Raw genomic sequence first — 14,930 nt, forward strand, 5'->3', positions numbered from 1 at the left:
TGAGTCATGATTCACTATTCTCCTCGAGAATCATGAATCGAAAGGGAATGATACTATTGTCGGTTTCAAACCATTTCTGAGTCATTTCAAGCGAGTCATGATTCGCTATTCTCCTCGAGAATCGTAAATCGAAAGGGAAAAAAACTATGGTTGGTTTCAGACCATTTTTAAGTCATTTCGAGCGAGTTGTGAATTCAAAATGCAAAATAGCAAGCGAATTATGTTACAATGCTTAGAATCCATTCTTTTCACAGAAAAAACACTTAGTAGTGAACTAATCTAAACCGCCATGATTGTAGAAAGCAGACGCAATACAAACACTTAGTAGTGAACTAATTTATAAAGCCCAATCGGAGGTTTTACACAAATGTATTGAATGGAGTATTGGAGTGACAAAAATTCGAATAAAACACCCAAATTAGGGGTGGTTCAATAGAATATTGAACGTATAATTGGGGGGTTTTTGACAAAGTAGCTTATTGAGCAATTTTAGCTTATTTTGATATAAATAGAGAGTTGGATGGTCAAACCAGCTAATATTAGTATTTAGTGAACTAGCTGATTGGAATCATTTAATAATATAAATAAGCTGTTTTTGAACAAGCTGCTCATAGTAGCAAATTCAAAATCAGCTGGTCAAACCAGTTAATAAAATCAACTAGTCAAAGTAGTTTCTATAATCAGTTATCAGCTACTAGCTATTAACCGTTTACCAAAAATCCTATTTCTACATGTGATCGGTAAAATTTTTTTAAGTACATGTATAATATTTTGAATTAAAACCCGACTTTTGTTTTTATGTAAAAATTTAACAAATTTAATTTAAATTTTATATACTTCCCGTCGAGTCAATTCATCAATAAAACCTCCATGCAAAGCAAAACACAAGTACACAACAATTCTCCAAATCGCATCAAAATCTTCTACACCCACCGGGAACAACCGTTTCCCGGCATCCGCCATGGATGATTTTTTCAACACCATTAACGTACGGGACCTTCTCTCAACTCCCGACATTGATGATCCGTCATCCCAACTTTCAGCTCCAGATCTTCGTCTTCTCATCGATCGTTTAGATTCTCATTCTCACCATATCAAGTCGAAAGTTCAATCTTACATCCTATCTAATCGTGCCAATTTCTCCGACCTTCTTTCTCTATCTTCCTCTTCGTTCTCTCAATCCCTTTCTCTTTCCTCTAATCTTCAATCTCTTATCTCAATTTTATCTCCGGATGATGATTGTTTTTCTCAAATTGAGTCTGTATTGAAGGAGATTCGAATTGGGGTTTCTGATTTGGAGGTGACAAAGAATGAGTTGTCGATTTTGAAGGTGATTGTTAGGTTAAGTGAGAGATTGAGGGAATTGAAGGAGTTGATTAGGGTTGGGGATTTTGTTGTAGCGGCGAAAGGAATTAGGGCTTTGAAAGGGGAGTTGAGAATTGGGAGTGTTGATGAGGAGAGAGAAAATGAGAAAATTTTTGTTTATGGATTGCTTAGGAAAGAATTGATGAATTCTTTTGAAGAGGTAAACAGTTGATTGATTAATTGTTTGTTTGTTTTGTGTGGTTTTTGATGTTTGTAGGGTTTTTATTTATTGGGGTTTTGTGATGATTCGTTTTTATAGATGAATTGCATTTGGGTTTGTAGATTCAAGATTTGCTTGTCAAGTTTATGGATAATGCTGTGAGGTTTGACCCTCAAATTGGTCGAATTCGGGTCGTTTATTGTCCTGATGTTGGTGAGGCGCATCGAGTCCAGCTACCTGCTATTTTTGAAGCCATGGATGTAAGTTTTTGCTACGATCAATGCAGTTCAATGTTATTCAATGTACTGTGCTTTATGAATTTTCATTGTAAACTCAATGGGTTTGTATGCTATTGATAACATTCATGTAAATTTTACTGTAAAATTCAGCTGACAATACTGTGAAAATGCAAATCTATTAAATTACCTCAAACTGATTTGGACATTGAATCAGCTGTGATTGCTGGAATTGCTGTTAATTTATGTTATAAATTGAGTGCGATTTTTTTTTCATTTTGTAGGTGTTAGGAATACTTGATTATGGACTTGCAAGAACTGCTGACTTGTTTATAAAGCACGCTATTGCTCCTGCTGTGAATGTAAAGGCCCCTGTCTCATTTCTTGAAGAGTCTACTGGGAGTTTGGAAGAGAGTGGGGATGCAATTTTGAAGATAGTTCCAAATTCCGAGACAAAGGTAAAGCCGATGAAGGAATTATTAGTTTTATCAATTTGGTCTTTGTTGGCTATGCCCTTGAGCATTAAGGAGGGTTGATGATTGGCACTAAGTAATTTATGATTTACGCAATTAGACTGACCCTTGTTATTTGGGTGTAGATAGAAGGCTTGGATTGCAATGCTCTGTTCTCAAGGATGACGGAAGTTGTTAAATTTATCTACCAGCACGTATGCCTTGAAAATGGTCATTGGACGCGTTGTTTTGGAAGATTGACGTGGCCAAGGATGTCTGAGCTTATTATTTCTAACTTCTTCTCCAAGGTCTGCTTGCATACACCTCATTTTATTATCTATGTTTAATTTATACTTGATTTCACTGTATGTACATTTTAATGGCATTTTGGGATGCAGCCTTAAAACCTGTGCTGAATCATTAGTGTTCTACTTCTACCATCACTATCAACTGCAGTAGCCACATGGTCAAGAAGGTTAATCACCTTCTGATTGTTGAGTCAGTGTTGGCTGCATAGAGGTTTATTTAATTGATTTTTTCCTTGCATGCTGAGTCAGAATTGGTTTATTTAATTGTTTTGGAGAATATTCTTTTGTTTCTATCTTGGCTTGAAGTGTTTAAAGAGCTTTAGGGGGATGTTTTGTTCACTGGGATGGAATGGATTGAATCAATAAAAAGAAAGTTGAGTAAAAAAAATTAAATCCCAAAATTTTCACTTTATTTGGTTGGGCCAACAATGAAACACTACACTTGTTCAACTTAATGCCATTACCACCTGTAGAGCATTCATTCGCCACTTTTGCACTAGCACCTCCACCCTCACCAACAACCTCATATTAGACCTCCCATCTTTCTCTTCTAAGATGGTCTGAAGCATCCTGAGAAACCCAAAAGGCATAACTGATGAGTAATTCCAGTTCTTGGGGTTAAGACCATCAAATCTACACAGTGCTCGACGCTTATGATTGTAATGGCATTATTGAAGCTACAAACTCGTTTTTGGTAGTGTAAGCAATGTCAATTGAGTGTTTACTCAATTTTTTGGGTTTATCTTGAAATTTATCATTGTTGATGAGAATTGAGTGGCTGCTGGTGGTGAAACTGTCTGTACAGTTAAAATTGGTTAATGAAGCTGGTAGCAAGTTATTTTGGTGTTGCTGATGATAGATTGATGCCGCCATTGTTGATCGGCAGTTTCAATGATGGATTGGCACAACCACATTGAGTGTGGGTTGTATTAAGAGGTGAGATTGTGTTCGTGGTAGTGGTCAATATTGGAAACAATCCCTTTAAGAAAGGTGGAAGGTTGGAACCATGAAGTTTTCAAACGAAGAGCGAAACCAAAGATGATTTGGATGAGATGAATATGACAAGAGACAGGAATGCATGAGGAGGATAAGTGTGAACTATCACGTGGGTTGGTTTAGAATTTAGATTATTGTTCACGTATTGGGCCTCATTTCATGGAATTCAGGTGTTAGCATTGTTGTTAATGATGATGGTAGTGAAAATTTTGAAGGTTATGCTAATATTTTTCGGGGTGGGGAAAGGGACTTGGAGTGGAGTACTTAAGGGTGCTGGAAACTGAGAATGAGGGAAAGGAAACTCCAAAAGTCACCTTTTAAACCAAATTATGGGGAACAAGGGTGTTGATTCACTTTCCCTTTCTGAAACTCCTCTACCAAACAGCCCCCTTGTGTCGAACTCTTAGAGTGATGTCTCTTAGAAGGGTTGACTTTTTTATATTCTGCTTCTACAGGTGGTTCCTGATGACGCTTCTAAGTTGGCTGATTTTCAGAAGATCATGAACTCTTCTGCTGAGTTTGAGACAGCTTTAAAGGAGTTCATGTTTATTTCAGAGTCTGACAAGAATGATGAAAGACTAAGCAACTTTGCTGATAATGTGGAGCTGCACTTTGCTGTGAGGAAAAAGACTGAATTGCTGGCAAACGTTAGGCAGTTGATTATACGATGTGACTTTACTATTCCTGAAGTAAGTCTTATTGAACCCCCCTTGATGTTGTGTGCTCATTCTTTGGGTGAATGTATTGACACTCAACATTCAGGAGCTCGGCTACAAAGGACCTAATGCCGAAAATACCAGAAACAGTGATTGTGTTATCAGTCTGCTTTTTTCATCAGAGAGGTGTATAGTCTCTAATGCTGCTTGTCAATTAATGAAGTTAGTGAATCAAACACTTCAAGTAAGATAGTTATATATGCTTTCTTTGCTCCATTCATTGTCTTTTTTCAGGATTTTCATCACATTAAGCTTTTGTGTGGATGAATTATGATAGGATAATAAGCTCCTGATCCCTATATCCCTATAATGGAATAAAATGAACTTCTGATCACCTCTCAAACACTCTGTGGAGTTCGGAGCTTTTGCCATCTAATTTTGCATTGCATATTTATGATTTTATGTTATTGCACAGTAGATTATTAACTTGCTTATGGATTTCTATAGGATGTTTGCTTGTCATCTCCACGAGTGGCTTTAGAATTTTATCATGCTGCAAGGGATGTTCTTTTGTTGTACGAAGCTATCATTCCAATTAAGGTATGTTCTTTTTGGAGTTTATTCAACCATTGGTTTGTCTTTGAGTATCCTCAATCATATGCATCATTATACTTGTCCCTTTTTCAAGGACTGACAGTTTTAGAGACCTGAAAAGTCAGATGCTTTTGGAATATGAACTTTCTTATTGGATTTAGCCTTTTTATCTGGAACCTTTTCTGTGAGGGTCCTGGAAGATTGTTTGTTTTTCTTTTATTTTTTTTCAGTTTTTCAGAGAGCTTGGTGACATCGGAAAATGATTCTTTCTATGTTCAATGTGTTCAGAGTCTGACTGTGTTGCTCTTCTGTTGCTGGTGCAATTTTCGGAGTACATACAACATTGTGTTACCTCAATGCTACTAAGTGGCCTCATCTAGTTTTTTAAAAATTTAGGTGGACTGCAGGTGAAACTAATTTTTAGTTTTACACCAACAACAATTTCAAAGCCTTAATCCCATGTGGTCGACTACACGAACAAAAACAAATCAACGTGGAAAATCATCATGAGATTATACTTTATTTCCTCTATCTAATACTTATCTACAACTAAAAGTTCAATTCCAAGGATCATCTACATATTCTCTTCCGTTCGTTCTATTCATTGTGAAATGCTCTTACATATCCTAATTATTTACGTCGTATCCACATTACCTCTTTGTGTTCTAACTTCTAAGCTCCTCAAAGTTTCAACCATCCACTTTTCTGACTAGTGACTATTGCATTTATCGGTCTTCTTTACACCTGATCTAACCTACGTAAAGTAGTAAACGGTTTTTTCTCATATTGGCTTCACTATCTATGCTACTCTGAGACTCCTTGCGTCTTTATTTTGAATTATATATTTTAGTTTTCCATGCCAAATTTTGTGTTTTGCTGAAACGAGTATTTACAGTCAGTATGTATTTTACCTGATATAATCTTTTACCTCACCCGGCTTTTTTCTTTAATGAGATGACATTTTTGTGTAAAACAGAATTATAAATGCATGTACTTGGAACACATTTGGACACCCGAGTTTTTCTGTTGTATTTTCCAGTCTTTCTACATACCTTTAGGCTCTGTCACAGCTCCCTACCTCCAGCCTCCACTTCTAATAAAACACCCACTTCCATTACGTCATAGGGATGAAGAACACCAATTATCCCGAATGGCTGATTCATTGAGTTTCAAAATTTTTGCCGACTTACCGTTATATTCTTTACTTAACCTTTTGACATTCAGAATACTAAGCAGCAAATTAATTTCGTTAATTTGATTTTTTCAAAGTTATATGACCGAATAATCTTTTGATTAAATTGGAATTTATTACTTTGTATTTTCTTTTTTTTTGGGGTGGTAGATTTTATTATATTTGTAATACACATCACTTTTTTCATCTAGTGTTGCCAGACAACTATTGCTCTTAGGGTTTTTGTTTAAGAAATGATTTCAACTTATCTAAATTCGGATTTTTACTTGTGAAGTTAGAGAGACAGCGTGACAGCATCAACCAGGCTGCTGTTCTTATGCACAATGACTGTCTGTTTCTTTCCCAGGAAATTCTGGGCCTGGCATTTGAGGTATGAAGTAACTTTTGATGTGTATCTGTATATCTTGAATGTTGCTCCTTTTCTGTTAACGCTTTGAATTATTAGTTTGGACTTTGGACGATACTAAGGTTGGGTCACCCTTATCCACTGCATTGTCACTCCTTGGCCCTTGCTTACTCTTCATCATTCACTCCTTTAATCTCTTTAGCTTATGCACCTACCCTTTTCCTTACAGTACCGGCCAGACTTTCCTAGCTTGTTGAAAGAGCATGCCATATTTGTTGATATTGCTCCCAGATTGCAGCTGTTGGCAGAAAACATACTTCATCAGCACATTCAAATTACTATTTCTAACTTGAGAGAGGTATGGTTGGTGTAGTACTGATAAAAATGTGTATTTAGATATTTTATCTTTGCTGGAAAAACTGAAACTGTCACTAAGTTGAGGCTCTCCCTTCTGTAATATCATGATCTTTAGGCAATAGATGGTGCTGACGGATTTCAGAATACCCATCAAATGCCACAATACGAGTCTACAAAGTTTAGTTTAGAACGGGTAACTGGACATTGCCATTGTTGGCAAGACTCTTTCTTATTTGTACTGGTAAATACTTTTTCAGCCTACTTTGCGTTTTCTGTGATCTCAAATAAATTTGTTTCTATCAGGTCATTTTCATCCTTGAAAAAATTCGCATTCTGTGGGAGCCTGTGTTACTGCCTTCCACTTACAAAAAGTCTATGTGTATGGTTCTGGAATCTGTTTTTTCACGGATTACACAAGACATACTCCTCCTAGATGATATAGATGCAGAAGAAACTCTTCAAGTGAGTCATACATTGATTATCATTTTGTTTCTGTCTTGCATGGAATAAAAATAAGGTGATTTTGTTCCATAACAGCCGGTTTATAATGGATTTTATGCTTACCGTTCCTTGAAAGTCCATTATGTAATCTATGTTTTAAATTCATGGAGTAATAACCATTATAAGATGTTATTCTAACATATTAGTCATTATAATCTTTTTTTAATATGTATTAGGTTCTGATTTCTAAAGGTCTATTATTATAAGCTTTAAAATAAATATTTTTAAAGTCAACATTTCACCTCCGTTAAACAAATCAACACCCCGATTGTTACCACAATCGAGACGACATCTGCATTTTGTTTCTATGTTGTCATGTCTTTGCTCCTAAATTCATTGAAGCTTTTGTGATTGTGTCTTCAGCTTCAAAGACTAATTCAGTTATTGCTGGGGAGTTTGTCACCATTGCTAGAGGCCCTGAGCACCGTCAGTTTTGACAAGAAATCTGACAACAGCTTTTCACGCCCACTCGAAGCAGATATACCATCTTTGGGAAAAATTAGAAAATTGTCCGGTATAGTGCTATACGCTCCTCTTTCCCTCCCTAAGCATTTTTGCAACTATCGATCGTTTGATTGTTTTGTATGTTATTGTGCTCTTTAGAACTTCTGGATATGTCGTTGAAGTCCATTACTGAAGCTTGGGAATGTGGAGACTTGTATGGTTGTGGATTCGTTTTAACAGAAGTAAGCTAAATTTTTTTTGAAGAAAAAACTGACTTCTCGAGAGCGTTTTGGCAAATTTATAGTATTTACAGTGTGAATTTATATACTACAGGTTGTCGATTTTATTAAAGCCATTTTTACGGACTCGTCCTTGCGGAGAGATTGCTTGGCCAGAATATACAGAATCAACTTCTAAAACAATGTCAATTGTATCAAGTAACATAAATTCACTTCATGTAGTTCGAACTAGCAAGTTTTCATCATATACAGTCTTCTCATTTTCGGACCTATGAAGGAAATCATCGTCGTTTTCTATTTTTCCCCATTTCGTTTACTTGGTTCGGTTTTTTTGGGAGGATAGACATCCTCCCACACAAGAAGGATTTGTAGCATTGTTATTATGATCGGGAAGATGTCTTTGACTTTGTATATTTTGCTTTTTGAACATTTAGGATTATAGATTGTTGCTACTTTCTTCTTCCTAAAGTATTTGTAGCTTGTAAATACATTTTCCTGTATAGTGTGCATTTTACATCGTTCTCAACTGGTATTATCTAGGGATGCAAACGGGGCGGGGCGGGTATTGAAATTACCATTCCCATCCCCATCTGTTAATACAATCTCCATCTCCATCCCTGCGGCGGGTATTAATTTTTTTCTCCGTCCCCGTCCCGTAGGGTTTGTATCTAAAACCTTCTTCGCCCCACTACCCATTTGGGTATCCATTCCCGTGTAATACCCATTTTTTCCGCCCCACCACCCGTCAAATCCCCGCTTAATACCCATCTGTGCCACATATTTATATGCAATCATTTTATAAAACTAATAACATTATTACATAAATATCAATAACTAGTTAAAATACCAATCGACTCATCATTAACAACTTTGAACTCTTTTAACCATTTTTATGAAGACAAATGCGAGTCCGGACGAAGAAGATATTGCATTTACAAAACGGGAAAGAAAACGGAAACTAGCAAAAGACTTAAAAAATATTTTGAGGCGGGTATCTTGAGGCAGTACGGGGCGGGGCGGGTATCACCTAAAACCCATCCCCATCTCCATCCCCGCGGTGGGTATGAATTTTATACACGTACCCGCCCCATGACCCATCAAACCGGGACCCATCCCCTCCCCGATGAGGCGGATCTCCTATTAGACCCGGTCAGCCTGCATCCCTAATATTATCTATCCATTTAATTATTGTATGGGTTTGCACCTTTCAACTATCTCAATTAACTTTAGTTGTTTACCAAATATAAATATAGCTAAAACTCACATCATTTGAGGTGTGTTACCACACCATGCTGTGCTATACTTTGTTGATTAAAATGCTATAATCTTGTACCAAAAACAAGTTCTCTATTATGCCCCATTGTCGTATTTTTATTATTCATAAGTTTTCGGAATCAAACTCATCCTCTTCAATGACGTCACCGTCTTTACCACCCCACCTCACGATTTTGGCTACATTTAAAAGGTTTTATCAATTCGGATATCCTGATGGAACCTATAAAGAGTAAGGTAAAGGTTTTGAAAATTTTGAGCCGAAGCTCAAGATAAGTCTTGAGTAAAATTCACATTTTTGGTGTGTTTTGAAAACTTTGTGCAACAACGGGAGAATGCAATATGAGAATTCTTTGTCAACTACTCTTGTGAGAGACCGTCTCTCAAAGAGACGACTTCAAAACAAAAATCCTATATTTTTATTTCCTCGTTAATTTGTATGAATTGGGCAATTTTGCCCATTAAATCTAATGCGTTTTTCGAATAGACCGTCTCTCACAACAATTTGTGATTCTTTGTTGTTTAATGAGACGGGTATGGTGATATCATCTCTATTGGGCTGACCCATGTTACAATTTTAAAATAATTAATTAGAAAAATTGAGTAATTATAAAAGATCATATAACAGTAAGACAATCACAATTAATTAGAAAAGTTGACCGATTATAGATTCTTAAGACAATCTTATAGAAGACGTGGAGCTAAAGCCCACTATAACCATTGCGCCTCGTCAACTTCAGCCCATTTTAAGGAATTGCGAAGTTCTGAAAAACCCTAACCCCCATTTCTCAAAATTAGGGTTTTAGCAAAATCCTTACAATAACAAAACCTCGATTCTCCATCTCAATAGAAAAGATCAAAACCACAAAAATACGAAATGGGGAAGAAGAGAAAGCATACGGAAACCCTAGTTTCAGCAGAAGAAAAATCAAAGAAGAATGATATCGCACCAGAAAGGCCCGAAAGAACATTGTTTGGATGGAAAAACAAACCCCAGAATGAAGAAAATGAGAGAGAAAAAGTTGGCAATGGTGATGTTTTTCGTAACAAAGAGAAGGTTCTTATCACTTGTTCTCGTCGAATTAACTTCAGGTGGGTTTGTTTCTTCATTTCCTTTTGGTGGTTTGTTACATTTTGCATGATTTTCGAGGGAATTTATTGGTGAATTTGTTTGATTGTTGAAAATTTCAGGTATCGACATTTGATGTTGAATGTAGCGTCACTTCTACCGCATTCAAAGAGAGATAATAAGGTTGAATCTAAGGAGAGCAAAGGTGCAACTTTGAATGAGCTCGTGGAGCTCAAGAGTTGCTCTTCCTGCTTGTTTTTTGAGGTATAACTATTATTTTTTTTATTCTTTGTGCTTTTCTTATTTACATGATGTTATCATGTTATAGATGATAGTTTGCCACATATGGTCAACTAAATGAACCTTTTTGTTATTACCAAAAATGGTAATGTTGTGTACATCAGACTCTTACTTTAATGGTATTGGGGTATGGTAATGTTGGAATCTTGATGCCTACCCCTTTTTTTTGAGTTTTCATCAGCATGTTGCATTTATTTTTGTCATTGCTGTTAATCTTTTCTGTGAAATACCTGAATACCTATGAAGTGTTTCTTGGTTGAATATTTTAGTAGAACAATATGTATAAATTCATTATCCATCAAATGTAATATGAACCTGATAATCGTGGAAAAGTAATATGAACCTGATAATCGTGGAAAAGTATTCAGAGATGAAAGCAAACAGAGTATTATGGTATTACGTTCTCACTTTCTTGAGCCACTTTTGAGTTTTTTTGCTCAAGCTAGCAATTTACAAACATACTGATGATTGGGCCCTAACCTAAGGAGTAGGTGGTTATTGATACCATATTTCAAGGAGAATACAATGGGATGGAGGTCGGAGGGCAGGTGTTTTTTTGGGTTTTGTGATTGGGCGATGAGAGAGTGCAGATCAAGGATGTTTACCTTATCCAAAAAAAGTTGTTAGTTACAATTGACGCTAGTATAATGATATTTAGGGACCGTTTACAGCAAAAATATTGGTTTCAATGTTTGATGCTTACTTAGCTATGTTAACTTGAACTTTATGTCAATTTGATACTTAAATTTTGTAGAAGTGTAATTTTTTTCTCAAAATAACGTTTTTCCTTGCTTAATTACTTATATGGTTGTTTTACCGATTGCTTATTCTCTCCTATCTCCACCAGTGCAGGAAACATAAAGATCTTTACTTGTGGATGGCCAAGTGCCCAAATGGTCCATCAGTAAAATTTTTGGTAAATGCAGGTAATTTTCTAAGTAGATTTTTTAAAGGTCCTTATGTAGGTGCTATATGGTTCAGCAATTTCCTGCTCTTGTCAATTCCAAATATGCTTGTTTCTTTCTATTGTCTTTGCTGTGATTATATAGGGTATCATCCTGATTAGTTATTTTTTCCCTGTTTAGTTCACACCATGGAAGAATTAAAGCTTACTGGTAACCATTTGAAAGGTTCCCGCCCTCTATTAACATTTTCTGCTAATTTTGACGAGGAACCACACTGGAAGCTTTTGAAGGAGTTGATTTTGCAGGTACTTTGATTTCTTCTTCTCTTTTATGGTTTCTACTTTCTAGTATATCTATGAGTCATATGTTGAATCATCCGATAGAAGTATCATACTATGTGCCGCCCCTTATGGGGCAGTCTATAGCCTACTCAAAGCAAGACAAAAACAATTCCCTTTTGTGATACTTAAATAACTTATTCAATCATCTCAACCTGTCATTTAGGCGTACTTTTAGTTTTGGGTGATTGTATATTATCTGTATGTAGAGTGATGCAACATGTTAGTTGCACTCATCAGCTAATCCAATGATGTATATATTACTGTTCTCTCCCTGCACTTGTTGATATTGTTTACTGTAAATGACTAGCTGTTCTTACCTACCTATAATCATAGTCTTGTGTATCTTGCTGTTGTCTTGCCTTCCTTATCTTGATATCTTTTTGTTTTCTTCCCCTTAGATATTCCAGACTCCAAAAGATCACAGGAAAGTAAAGCCCTTTTATGATCATGTCTTTGCATTTTCAATCCTTGATAACCACATTTGGTTTAGAAATTATCAGGTTAGTATTACATATTTCTCTCTAATGATTACTTTACATTTTGTCAAAGTGTTGTAGGGATTATTTGTTGATCTAATAGTCGGGGTATAAATGGTTTTGTTGTCGCTAAGCTGTTGTAACCATATTTGTGAATAGGTAGTTGCTTCATCTGTATTAGATAGTTAATAGTAATATTGTTCCTGTTTAATTCCTATTTTCTCCTGCTGTTTAACATGATAGCCATATTTGTTTTGGGTTTACTATTGCCTATTTGATTATGTTTCATTTTTCAGAGTTCAGACCTTTCAGCGTTCTAATATCTTATACTCATCAAACTTCTATTTTCTTGAATCTGTTCTATTTGGTAATTTTGGTTCTCATGCATCCTGTTGAGATTTTTTTGACTCTTAAAAAAAAGTTAATATTATATGTGCTCAATTATTTATATTCCTTATATTGGATCAGCATGGTCCAAAAACTAGGCCATATCACCGTATTGTAAAGAATTTTGAGTTTACCGTGGCTGAATTATAGGCCGCATCAACCGTAAAATCATTCGCGTTGCGACTGTTACCACGATCATTAACGAAACCATATTTTTGCACTATGAATTTGGATATCATCTTTGACTTAGTGAGTGCAATTGTATGCTTTAGCCTTTATGATTTGCAACTATGATAGTCAAACATGTCCGTTATCGCTGTATCCCACGTAATCACGTCCCAGAGTATGCGTTGGACTGTTATTCCGGCCACCAAGACTGTTCTCTTATGTGTTCTTGTAGTTCAGCATCCATCAAAGGCCATCTAGTTGGTCATATTGTTTTGTGCTTATTAAAGCGCACTCATCATTTTCTATTATTTAATATATGCGTATGAAGTTTCTTTTCTAAAAATAGGAATTGTACCTTCTAAAATTCTTACAATAAAGTCTCAACAGTAGTGTAAATTGAAGTGAATGATTCCTGTATTCTTTGTCTGGATTCTTGTATCACGAACTTTTGTAACCAGAGGATTAGAAGCTATTACAATAGATTTGAATATTCTATGGCCTAAATTTTTTTGTCGGCAGAAGCTATTACAATAGTGTGGACTTTGGTCTTGAACGAATTGCATAACTACGAAAATTTATCCCTCGTCATATTTTTCTCTCTGGCTTTAACAGATAACTGTTCCACATAATGAATCAACTAAAATGGACAGAGGCGGCTTGGACAAGATGACCCTTACCGAGGTTAGAATTTATGAACTACAATGCTTACGGAATCTCTCATTTTCGTGAAAGTTCAATTGATTTGGTTCTTTCAATTGATAGGTTGGCCCGAGGTTCTGTTTAAACCCCATAAAAATATTTGGCGGAAGCTTTGGCGGTCCAACTTTGTATGAGAATCCCTTTTATATTTCACCAAATCAGGTAAGATGACCTTAGACGGTTGTATACTATCTTCCGTTTTATTTAATTACTTATGACTTACGTTAGTGATTTATACAAATATAACATGTGGGATTTTATTAGCTTCGTCATAAAATGTACTTTTACCTTATAATATACATTTTCTATATTGATAATTCTAGATATTAATCACTCAAATTTGTGTGTTTGCAAGCGTGAAAAGTGAAGCGTAATAATAGATAAAAACGGAGGATATTGTTTATAAAACTTTGATTTTTTTTCCCTCAAATAATGTTTCAATTTTGTCATGTTGTCAATCAATCCTCAAATAATAGTTTCGTTCTCATATTATTCGATAATGTTTTGCGCTGCAGATACGATCTTTGCAGAAGAAGAAGAAGGCTGGCAGATACGCCAAAAAAGTTAAAGCAAAGACTAGGAGGAAAATGCACGAGCTGGCTAACCCAATGGAGCGTGATGAGCTTGCAGATATGTGGAAAGAGTGATTCATAATCTGCTATAATCGAGTTTCGTAGTGGTAATAGATCATCAAAGATTATATTTTACACAGCAAATGGAAATTCTTCCTTTTATCATCTTTTGAACTGGAACACCGAAGCGTGCTAGCAGAGTTGGAACTAAGAAGTTTATTAGATTTGAACAAAATCATGTAGTGGAGTAAGCCTCTGCGAACAACTGTGTATGAATTTCATGTTTTGTATGAAAGATTTTGATATCCACCATTATTTTCGAATTTGAAGGTCGGGTATTTGTTGTCGGATTGAATTTACGATGTGATGGGGTAAAGTATTTTGTTTTGAATATAGGTTCGTTTGTTCGAAGTTCTCCTTTGGAAAGTGTCGAAAGTAGCTGAAACTCGTGAACTTTGTTATTATTAGTTGATTCACCAACACAAAATTAGCAATAAGACTAGACAAAATGTGGGCTTTTATTTACCCAAATCCAAATTGTCGTGTTCATAACAAACTTCAATAAATTTTCTATCTTGTAAGCGAGTCTTAATGTGATTAATAAACTCATTATTTCTTTTCATCTCACATGGAATTAAATTACTAATAATAAAACTAGCAAATTCATTGAGACAACAACAGCAAAGATCAAACCTTATACAAATATTATTAGTTAGCTGATCCAAGTCCAACCCCATAAATCCTTTTTAAATTTTTATTTAGCTTCTTTAAAAATTGTTCTAGTAATTCGATTGTATACTTAATTAATTGTCTCTATAGATACTATTAATAATTGAAAAAATTACCTATAATAATTCAACATTGTCACAATTTTCCTACAATAATCTCACATATT

The 14,930-nt window shown here is 35.4% G+C and overlaps 2 protein-coding genes across 2 annotated transcripts; both read left to right on the forward strand.

Annotated features, from left to right (window-relative positions):
• The first annotated feature begins 851 nt into the window (after positions 1–851).
• LOC130806096 (centromere/kinetochore protein zw10 homolog) lies at positions 852–8,372 on the forward strand. The gene is made up of 14 exons (XM_057671025.1): positions 852–1,525; positions 1,648–1,785; positions 2,046–2,219; positions 2,360–2,521; positions 3,973–4,206; positions 4,280–4,417; positions 4,681–4,773; positions 6,234–6,329; positions 6,535–6,663; positions 6,778–6,855; positions 6,966–7,124; positions 7,527–7,677; positions 7,767–7,849; positions 7,941–8,372. The coding sequence occupies exons 1-14, from the start codon at positions 962–964 to the stop codon at positions 8,022–8,024; spliced, it is 2,283 nt and encodes a 760-aa protein (XP_057527008.1). The 5' UTR covers positions 852–961; the 3' UTR covers positions 8,025–8,372.
• Positions 8,373–9,841: 1,469 nt separating this feature from the next.
• LOC130806097 (ribosome biogenesis protein BRX1 homolog 1-like) lies at positions 9,842–14,446 on the forward strand. The gene is made up of 8 exons (XM_057671026.1): positions 9,842–10,210; positions 10,310–10,451; positions 11,335–11,413; positions 11,573–11,697; positions 12,132–12,233; positions 13,377–13,445; positions 13,527–13,625; positions 13,979–14,446. The coding sequence occupies exons 1-8, from the start codon at positions 9,996–9,998 to the stop codon at positions 14,108–14,110; spliced, it is 963 nt and encodes a 320-aa protein (XP_057527009.1). The 5' UTR covers positions 9,842–9,995; the 3' UTR covers positions 14,111–14,446.
• The last annotated feature ends 484 nt before the right edge of the window (positions 14,447–14,930 follow it).

The sequence above is a fragment of the Amaranthus tricolor genome, chromosome 2, assembly GCF_026212465.1.
Source record: "Amaranthus tricolor cultivar Red isolate AtriRed21 chromosome 2, ASM2621246v1, whole genome shotgun sequence".
Taxonomy (NCBI): domain Eukaryota; kingdom Viridiplantae; phylum Streptophyta; class Magnoliopsida; order Caryophyllales; family Amaranthaceae; genus Amaranthus; species Amaranthus tricolor.

Excerpts from the sequence above, each read along its gene's own strand:
- LOC130806096 (XM_057671025.1), top strand. The coding sequence starts at position 962 with ATGGATGATTTTTTCAACACCATTAACGTACGGGACCTTCTCTCAACT. Across the intron at positions 2,522-3,972 it reads TTTCTAACTTCTTCTCCAAG|GTGGTTCCTGATGACGCTTC; the intron begins GTCTGCTTGCAT and ends CTGCTTCTACAG. Across the intron at positions 6,664-6,777 it reads CTATTTCTAACTTGAGAGAG|GCAATAGATGGTGCTGACGG; the intron begins GTATGGTTGGTG and ends CATGATCTTTAG.
- LOC130806097 (XM_057671026.1), top strand. The coding sequence starts at position 9,996 with ATGGGGAAGAAGAGAAAGCATACGGAAACCCTAGTTTCAGCAGAAGAA. Across the intron at positions 11,414-11,572 it reads AAAATTTTTGGTAAATGCAG|TTCACACCATGGAAGAATTA; the intron begins GTAATTTTCTAA and ends TTCCCTGTTTAG. Across the intron at positions 13,446-13,526 it reads ACAAGATGACCCTTACCGAG|GTTGGCCCGAGGTTCTGTTT; the intron begins GTTAGAATTTAT and ends TTCAATTGATAG.